The sequence below is a fragment of the Nannospalax galili genome, unplaced genomic scaffold (assembly GCF_000622305.1).
Source record: "Nannospalax galili isolate Female #2095 unplaced genomic scaffold, S.galili_v1.0 scaffold960, whole genome shotgun sequence".
NCBI classification, from domain to species: Eukaryota; Metazoa; Chordata; class Mammalia; order Rodentia; family Spalacidae; genus Nannospalax; species Nannospalax galili.
In genome coordinates this window covers 1,622,810-1,632,296 of record NW_008348313.1, presented here as the reverse complement: position 1 = coordinate 1,632,296, position 9,487 = coordinate 1,622,810, and the positions used below count along the sequence as shown (strand labels likewise).

The following is a 9,487-nucleotide window of genomic DNA, read 5'->3' as shown; positions in this document are numbered from 1 at the left end:
GGGCGGGCGCGGCGGAACAGCGAGGCTAGTCGGGGCTCCTCCTCAGGCTGCACAATCTCGCCCTCCTCGATCTCAGGGTCCGCCGCGGGAGCGCCAGCCGTTACCACCTCCACGGACACCTTGCCTTCCCTGCAGGCCTCGGCCTCGGGCCCCACCACGAAGACGCGGCGGCGCGGAGGCCCCTCTGCTCGCGTGGAGTCGACCTGGGGCGGCGTGGCTGCGGCCCCAGGTGTCTGGGGGGGCTGCGGGTCGGGGCGCGGGCTGTCGTCACCTGGGAAGTCCTGGCTCAGGCTGTTGTCGTCGTAGATGCCCGCCAGGGTCTCTGAGATGCGGCTGATGCTCTGCGACAAGCCCTCCTCCTCCTCCTCTTCCTCTTCCTCTTCCTCATCTGGGGAGGGGGTCCCGGCAGAGGAGCTGGGGTTGGAGCCGGTGGGCTCGAAGGGGTCGTACTTCTGCTCCGGGGCAGGCGGTGGGGAGTAGGCCTCATCGGTGGGGTGGAAGGGGTCATAGATGTCGAATCGCGGGGCAGGAGGAGCTGGGGGTGCCGGGGGTGGAGGAGGAGGAGGAGGAGAAGGGGAAGACGAGGAGGGGGAAGGGGAAGGTGAGGAGGAGGCAGAGGAGGGAGCAGGTGGTGGGGCGGGCCCCCCATCCCCTGTGCCTAAGGTGAGGAGGTGGCGCGCACAAGCGGGTCGAGGAGAGTGGGACTGTGGAGAAACTGCGGAAGAACAGGGCAGAGGAGGCGTGGTCAGTAAATACCCACTCCTCCCTGCCAGTGCAGGGGCCACAAGGCTGGTACACAGGCCAGCACCATCATTGCTCCACCCCAACCCTCACCAAAACCACATGACCAGACACCACTAGTGCTTCCTGTGTGCCCTCCAGAACACTGTGACCCCGCGCCATGCAGGAGGAAATTGAGGCAAGCATGCTAGGGCTTACCCATTTTTAACGCACAGTTAAGGAGTGATTGATGCAGCTTGGCAGTCAAGTCAGGGGCTGGGGGGCGTGGCTCAGTGCCAAAGCACTAGCCTAGTATATGTGAAAAACCCCCCCCAGAATAGCAAAAAGTGGCCCCAGAGCCTACACGTGCCCGGAGGGAGCACTGGCCTAACCCCCCTCTCCAGAGGCTGGTCCTGAACCAAAGGTGGTAATGTCCCCACAGGCCAGCTGCTCCTGCTGTTGAGCCCACTTTGTGGGGGGGGAGCAGCTCAGACCACAAAGTGGCAGAGACGGAGGCCTGGACAGCTAGTCCTACCAAGTTTGTGTAGGGTACAGGCTGAGCGCAAACTTGGTAGGACTGCAGCTGACCCACAGCAACAACCACCAACACTTGTGCCTTCCCATAGGCCAGGCCTGGAGCTTTGCACATCTTAGCTCGCCCTCTTGACGCCCCTCTACACCAAGGGCAAACAACAGATACACCTGCAGGTGGTGCCATCAGCCAAGACTCTGATGGACATATTAAGCAGAGGCTGCCCTCAAACCCCAATGCCGAGACCCCACTTCCCACGCCAAGTGAGGGGAAGCAGGCTGAGAAAGGCGGAGCCAGCCACATCCTCACCCAGTCTCCAGGCCCTAGCATTCTCCACTAAGGTGGCCACAGGCACTTGGCTCAATCAACTGCTGGCCTCAGTTTCCTCTTCTATGAAATGGGAGTCCTCTCATTCCCTAGACTCATTGCCAGTGAGCAAAACCACCTTTGGGAAGCTCATGCTGGGGACAACCAGGTTCAAATCACACGAGCCAGAAGACATGCAAAGTGGGTGGAGAGGGCACCTGCACAGACCTGGAAAGGGACAGTGCTGCTTCCTGCTCCCTGCCATTTCACACAGGCCACACTGCGGTGGCCTGGAAAACAATGACACACAGTTTTGTACAGGAGGATTATGGATGACTGTACTAGTTTTCCTAAAGTTCCAATGTTAACATTTTCCAATGGAAAAAGTCAAAAAACATCACCTGGAGTTAAAAAAAAAAATTGTACAGTGGCACACACCTGTAATCCCAGCTTCTCAGGAGGCTGAGGCAGGAGGATCATGTGAGCCCAGTCGTTTGAGGCCATGTGGCAACATGATGAAGTCCCCCTAATTGAACAGAGTGGGAGGCATGGGGGTACAGGCCTGTAATCAGCAGAAGGATCAGGACTTTAAGGCCAGCCTGGGCTCAAAACAAAAGCCTGTATCAAAAAAACAAAATACACAGCCAGGCATGGTGGCACAGGCCTTTAATCTCAGTAGGGAGGCAGAGGCAGGGGAATCTCTCTGAGATCAAGGCCAGCCTGGCCTACAAAGTGAGTTCCAGATGGGCTGTGGCTACAGGGAGACCCCTCAAAAAGACCAAAGGGGAAAAAAAAAAATCCCCTAAAATACAGGGCTAAGGATGTAACTCAGTGGTTCAGGATGAGGCCTTGGGTTGATTCCAGCAGCACCAAAAGAGTCTTAAGAGGAGGCTGGCAACATAGTTCCCTGGGTGAAGGTGCTTGTGGTCAAGCCTGACACTTGAGTTGGAGCCCTAGGACCCAATTGGCAGAGGGAGATCTGACTCCTACAAGTCATCCTAAGACTTCCACATATTTGCTGTGGCATGCACACACACATACTCATAGACACACATGACATACATGCACATGCTAAGGCAGGAGAATTGCTTGAGCTGAGTTTGAGGCCAGTGGAGCAACATAAAATACCCTATCTCCAAATTTTTTAAAAAACATAACCATAGAACCGGGCATGGTGGCGCACGCCTTTAATCCCAGCACTAGGGAGGCAGAGGCAGGCGGATCTTTGTGAGATCAAGGCCAGCCTGGTTGACACAGTGAGTTCCAGGACAGCTGGGGCTACAGGGAGACCCTGTCTCAGAAAGAAAAAACAAAAAACCATAACCAAACATAACCATAGAGATGGTTCAGCAGTTAAGAACACTGGCTGTTCTTGCAGAAGACCCAGATTCAAATCCCAACACTCAGATGTGAGGGCTGTCACCCCATCAATTGTCAGGGTTGATTTGGCTGATCTGGCTGGCTAGTCAAGGATAAAGGAGTAGCTGCACTCCACTCCCCTGCTAGAAGCTCCAAACAAGCTCTCAAATCCCAACACTCATACAGCAGCTTAAAACTCTCCATAACTCCAGTTCCAATGCCCTCTTCTGACCTGTATAGGCACTATACAACACGGATGCACTTACGAACTCATACGAATAAAATTAAAATAATAAAAAGTAGCCAGGCATGGTGGCGCACGCCTTTAATCCCAGCACTCAGGAGGCAGAGGCAGGCAGATCTCTGTGAGTCCAAGGCCAGCCTGGTCTACATAGTGAGTTCCAGGACAGCTGGGGGCTACAGAAAGACCCTGTTTCAAAAAGACCAAATAAATAAATAAATAGTTTAAAACAAACCCTAACCATAAACTGGTGTGGTATTGAAAGACTGCAATCCTAGCACTAGGGAGGCTGAGGCAGGAGGAAGGTTGCAAGTTCAAAGCCAGCCTAGGCTACAGTGTGGGACCCTGTCTCAAATAAAACAAAATACCCAACATAACCCCAGAGTCCCCATGAGAACAATTAGGCTCCATGAATATCACAGCCAGGAGCCAAATCTGGCATGCCACTTATTTCTGTAAATAAAGGGGTTTTTGGTCTTTTTGAGACGGGGTCTCCTTGCAGACCAGGCTGGCCTTGAACTTGCCTGCCTCTGCCTCCCAGCCCTGGGATTAAAGGTGTGGGCCACCATGCCCCGCCTGTAAATAAAGTTTCACTGGAATGCTGCTTACCCCTCTTCTACCCTCAGAGTTTTTCTTGGGGTTGGGGTTACCCCAGTAAATTTCAGCTCCTCAACTCCTGGCTCTTGATCTTCCTGCCTCAGCCTCCCAGACAGTGCAGTGGCACTCCAGCTCCAGTCTCCAATTTTAGGAGAAATTCAAAACCCTTCTGGGTGTCTAGGTGGGTCATGAGACCCAAGCACCAATCCCCTGTGCCTCATGGGTGAGTGGACTCAACAGCTGAAAGGGACGAAGTGATCAGAACCTGCTTCGAGGTTCACAAACCCAAGCTTTCTCTCCATTCCTAAATGCGCCCCCACAGAAGACAGCAGCATACTGCAGAAATCCAAATGCCCAAGCCTAGGGAGCCACCCTGGGCCTGGGAGTCGTAGCAGGACAAGATTCTGTGAGTACTGAGAGCTTCCCGGCTCCTGCTGGGTCAGGATGAGAAGCAGTCTACCTAGCACAACCACAGCACAGAAAGGAAAGCCCGGTTTTACCTCATATGCCACAGCTAGAGGCCAAGCCAGCTTGAGGAACTGGCTTCCAGACCTTGAGCAAGGGAAGGGGGCGTCCTAAGCCCAGACTGCTCATTCCTTGGGTGGAGATGCTGAAGGCCCCTCCAGGAGTCCTGGTGAGTTCCCAGTGCAGTGACACCATTGGCAGAGCTCTGAGGCCTAGTGGCAACTGCTTACTCACTGCCCCTTCCTGGTCCCCATCAAAGCACTTTTATTTTACTTACAGTTTTGAGTACACACTGACTTGCATCTAGCAAGTACAGCTGCAAGCACACATTAACTTGCATCTAACATCAGAACCACCCTACTGTCTTCACTAAAAATAGCTTATGTGAAACTAGGGGCTTGGCTCTGACAGAGTGCTTGCGAAGCTTGCAGGAGTCCCTGAGTCTGGTCCCCAGCACTGCAAACCAATATGTAATATAGCTGATTCCCGAATAACTCCAAAGCCACCTACCCATCTTGGTGCAGTCCCACATACCCGTTTTTCCTGTCCTCCAGGCCCTGAGGCGGGGCAGCAGGCTGGGCACAGGTAGAGGCATGGGGTCCCTGTCCCCAATGCGGACCTCGGCCACCAGCTCCAGAAGATCCTCGCTTCTGTGAGACAGAGGGGATGGTGAGCCCCAGCACCGCCATGGCTCAGCCTTGGGCACCCCACCTCCAGCTGCCCAAGTACTCACTCGCCAGGCCGAAGATCCAGGCGGCTGGGAACCCAGGTATCTGGTGGATCCAGGATGCCTACCAGCCCCAGAAGGAAGCTGTCTGCAGCTGTATCCAACACCTGGAAGGGCTGAGCAGAGCTTCATTCAGTGAGCACTCAAACCAAGACCCGTCCTGGAACCCATTTATCTGAGATTACCCAAAGGCATTCAAGGATCCAACCAACCTTATCCTGATGGTCCCTGGGAGCCAGCTCAGACCCAGGGATGTGGTCCTCTATCACTGTCCACTCCCACCACCACCCCAGACCCAGGAGAACCATAAACCCCCTTACTCACAGTGGCTGTGTCAGCACTCCCTGACTCTTGGGGACGAGGCTCTGACCGTGGGCTCCGGCAGCGCCTCCATCGAAGGCCATGACACCGAGAGCCATCTGGAGAAAGATTGGCATAAGAGACATATGCTGGCTGGGTGTGGTGGCGCACACCTTTAATCCCAGCACTTGGGAGGCAGAGCCAGGTGGATCTCTGTGAGTTTGAAGCCAGCCTGGTCTACATAGTGAGCTCCAGGCCAGCTGGGGCAACAGGGAGACCCTGTCTCAAAAAGACAAAAAAAAAAAAAAAAAAGAGAGAGGCTGGACTAGACTGAGACCCTGCAACGTACAGAGGTAGGGCCTGCAGAGCTCAGGACTGACAGTTCCCCACACCCACTCTGGGGCTTACTGGTGGGCACAGGCCTCAGCTTGGCTCTTGAGGCCTGCCTGGCCCTGGCTCTACAGGGAAAGACCCCTTCTACCTCCCCAGGTGCCCTCCCACCCTGCTCACACCCTCGAGCCAGCCCTGAAGCCACACCTGGTCTCACAAGGCCGCCCCTGTGCTGCAGGCCTGCTGTTCCTATCTGCACTTGCCCTTCTTCCAGTCAACCTGTCACCTGTCACCCTGGCCCTAGCAGAGGTAGCACCCATGAAGTGTCAGAAAATATAAAGCTTCAGAATGCAGAGGAGGAGCAAGGGTCTGAAAGGACTGGACCTCCATACCTTTATCATTGGGCAGGTCTCCTTGCAGGCTTCCCACAGCCTGCTGAATGGCCCGCTGGGGAAAAAAAAAAAGGGAGAAGAAACCAAGAGTAAGAGGTCTCACAAGAGACTATGCAGATTCTGCTCCTTGGGATCCCCAGAAATCGTCACTGCCAGCCTCAAGTGTTAGGGCCAACGCAGAACCCCCACTTCTTCCCAAGGGCCATGGGCAGGCCCTGAAACCTGAAACCCCAGCTCCATTCAAGGGCCCTGAAACCTGTAACCCCAGCTCCATTCCAGGGCCCTGAAATCTGTAACCCCAGCTCCACTCCAGGGCCTTGAAACTTGGACCCCGAGCCCTGACCCCAGGGTCCCCAATCTCCTCAGCTCTAGAACTACAGCAGTCTTACCAGGATGAAGGCAGAAGGAGAAGGGGTGGGCTCTCTGTCAGGTGGACTGTCTCCCCGATCCTCACCAGACTCCTCTGTCTTCCCTCGAGACTCATCGTCTTCCTCCATGGTCACCTAGGGTTGAGGGTGACAGTTTGGAGAGGAGGCTGAGGGAGGGGTGGGTGCAGAGGACTACATGAAGCCCTCAGGGGCCTCCCATGCTGCCTCCATCGCATCCTCCTTCAGTGGATGCCCACCTCCCTCCACCTCATCCCAATGACCCTGTCAATCCCACACGGACCTGCAGAGACTAGAACCATGCTCTTCCTTCCTTGGGGTTCCAGCCACCCCCCTCCCCATGGGAGAATTCCTGAGTCACCTGCTCCAACATCTGGCTTTCCACTACCCACTACTTCCCCAGTCTCCTGTTCAAACCTCAATGCTTCATTCCCCAAGCCCAACAGATGCAAACTCAACCCTGAACTTGGGTCTTGTGATTGTGGAGTGTGCTTCAGTCTTATAAACCCACCTTCCCCAATGAGAAGTATGCCAGTGTGCTCAGTGGTGCCCAGTGCCAGAGCATCCATAGTCCGCCATAGTGAGGAACCAAAGTTTTTACTTATAGACATGAGCTAGAGCCATGACAGCAGGTCTACACAACCACCACACCAGCAGGGTCTATACAACCACCACACCAGCAGGGTCTACACAACCACACCACTTTGGAAACAAAAATGCCCAATTTCATAAAGGCATGCTGTCCCCCAGTCCCGAGGGCCACTTGCCTATCCCCCGGCTGCCTGTCCTGCGGAAGCATGGTCATAGCCTCGGTGATGGTGCGGGAGTTCTGGGCTTTGAGCGCCCAGTCAGGCAGGTGAAAGCAGCCTTCAGACTGGTGGAGGTCTTGATTGGGGCTTCAGAAAATAGGCACATCACAGCTGTAAACTTCCCCACAACTGTCAAGCCTGCTACTCTGCAAGCAACACCCAATCTGGAGAATTCCTAGAAGCTCCAGGCTCTTAAACCACACACCATGTGCTTATCTGAAAATGGCAAAATAGTAGCGTCTATCACACTTATTTGTACACTGGAAGGGCTTGATACATATTAGCAATAATTGTATCATTAGCCTTTATACCCAGGTTTCCCCTTTTTGTCTCCCAGCTTCCCTGGCTGCACACCTGCAAGATCTAGGGTCTTTACCAGACTTGTAACTATGCCCAAGCTTCTGAATCCACAGTCAGCCTCCCAGCTCCTAAATCTTAAGCTTCTTCCCTAATTCCCACAGCCACGCCCTTCTCTGACAGTCCCTCTACCTCACCCCAAGCTTCTCTAATACTCAATACTCTGCTGTGTGGACAGTTCCCAGCTCTGGGGCTGCTTTCCAGCACCCACTGGGACCCAGAGCAGTGACTGTCACATACAAGAGACTGAATCAAGAGTTACTGACAGCAGATCTGGAGGTCCCAAACCCTTTATGATGTCCCATGCTCCTGAGACACCTCTAGGTCCTGTGGATCATTTTAGACAATTAAAAGGCTCTGCAGATGATTTCAGACCAGTGGTCCCTCAACAAGAGAATTATGGGAGCAGCGATTGACAACTGGCCCCTTACACAAAGTAAATAAAACACAATGAAAAATATTTCACAGGTATTAACTGGAAACATCGGTTCAGAGGACTTGAGTAATACCAGTTAAATGCCTATGTTGGGATGTAATGATACTGCCAATCAAGTTCTGGGTGCAAAGCATTGCACCAGACCACTAGAGGAGTTTAGACAATCCCACAGACCCTATCAGGCCTCCATGAACAACACAGATTTTTTTTTTTAAGTCATTTTCTTTTTAATGACTTTCTGAAGAGCAAATACATGTGAGCTGGACAAAATTTCCAACACTTTCTTTTGTATCACTCTCCACACGTTTACCTGGTTCCCCCAAAGCATCTGAGTTTGCTCCAAGCAGACAGACTGAATTCCTGCCATCCTATCAACTCCACTACCTGCCCCCAAGTCTCCCTGTCACCAGGCCTCGGAGACCCGTTCACGCCTCTGGACACATCACAAGGTGCAGTGCCTCCCTCTGCCTGGCTGGGAAACCCATCTCATCCTTCCAGGCCTCCCAAATGCTCCCGGATCCATGTAGAAGGATCCGCATGAACAGACCAGCCCATGTAGACACGTCCCAGCCCTAACAGACATACCCCAGGGATCTGGCTGGCTCTGCAGACCCCATTCACTCCCGGGACACACATCCAGATCTCAAGATGGCCCCAAAAGCCTCCACAGACCTCACCCTCGGTCAGACCGTAAGAACCACTTATAGCGCCTGCAGACAGGCCCCGGGTCAGCAATGCGATGGAGGGCCAGCCTGGGCGCGGTCCTGGCCCTGGGGACGCCCCTGGCACCCACAGACGCGTCCCGGGCCCTAGGACGGCCCCCCAGCTCAGCGCCTGCCTGGGCCGCCGCGGACGAAGCTAAGGCTAGGCCGCTCCCCTGTCCAGGACCCGCAACCTACGCGGGACACTCGGGGACCCCTAGCGACCCGGCTCCGCCCCGCCCACCTCGCTAGGCCCGAGCACCACGGCCCAGACCGCCGCCGCCATCTTACCCCGCCGCTCGGGCTGCGGCTCCGGCCCCGGCGCGGGGCGGGGCGGACTGGGGCGGAGCTCGCGAACAGAGCAGGGGCGGAGCGGAAGCAAAGTGCCGCCGGGCTTGCTGGGATTTCAAGTACCGAGCTCGGCGTCCGGAAAGCCGATGGTACAGGGAGCGGACTCGGTTTCCCAGAAGGCAACGCATCGTCCGGAGGTGGGGTGCGCGCGCTGCATGCCGGGAGGCGTAGTCCGCGCATCCACTCCGTCACGCGGGGCTGGCAAAGGGGTGAGAGGTGAAGTGGGCGGGGCTGCCGGAGCGCGCCTAGAGCCCCCCGCCCGTGCCCTGCGTGCGAGGGGAAAGGGCGGCGGAACAGGAAGTGACGTCCAGGCGCTCCGCAGACACAGATGCTTGGGAGTTGTAGTTCAACTGAGTGAGCGGGTTACCGGCCCATATTCTGACGTTCTCAGGTTTTCGGAATCTAGTCCACCCCCCCCACCCCCCCCCCCCCCACTTTTCTTTATTTCTTTTTCAGGCACGGCGTGAGCTCGCTCTTA

At 55.1% G+C, this 9,487-nt stretch overlaps 1 protein-coding gene across 1 annotated transcript in view; it reads right to left on the bottom strand.

Annotated features, from left to right (window-relative positions):
* Scaf1 (SR-related CTD associated factor 1) overlaps nt 1–9,487 on the bottom strand; it is a 15,478-nt gene that overhangs the window by 4,460 nt on the left and 1,531 nt on the right. The window contains exons 2-8 of the mRNA XM_008845226.3: nt 8,950–9,207; nt 6,359–6,472; nt 5,970–6,024; nt 5,272–5,366; nt 4,954–5,054; nt 4,755–4,870; nt 5–715 (exon numbers count right to left, since the gene is read on the bottom strand). Of these exons, the coding sequence (XP_008843448.2) occupies nt 5–715; nt 4,755–4,870; nt 4,954–5,054; nt 5,272–5,366; nt 5,970–6,024; nt 6,359–6,472; nt 8,950–9,189 (1,432 nt within the window). The 5' untranslated portion in view covers nt 9,190–9,207. The remainder of the gene's footprint in view (nt 1–4; nt 716–4,754; nt 4,871–4,953; nt 5,055–5,271; nt 5,367–5,969; nt 6,025–6,358; nt 6,473–8,949; nt 9,208–9,487) is intronic.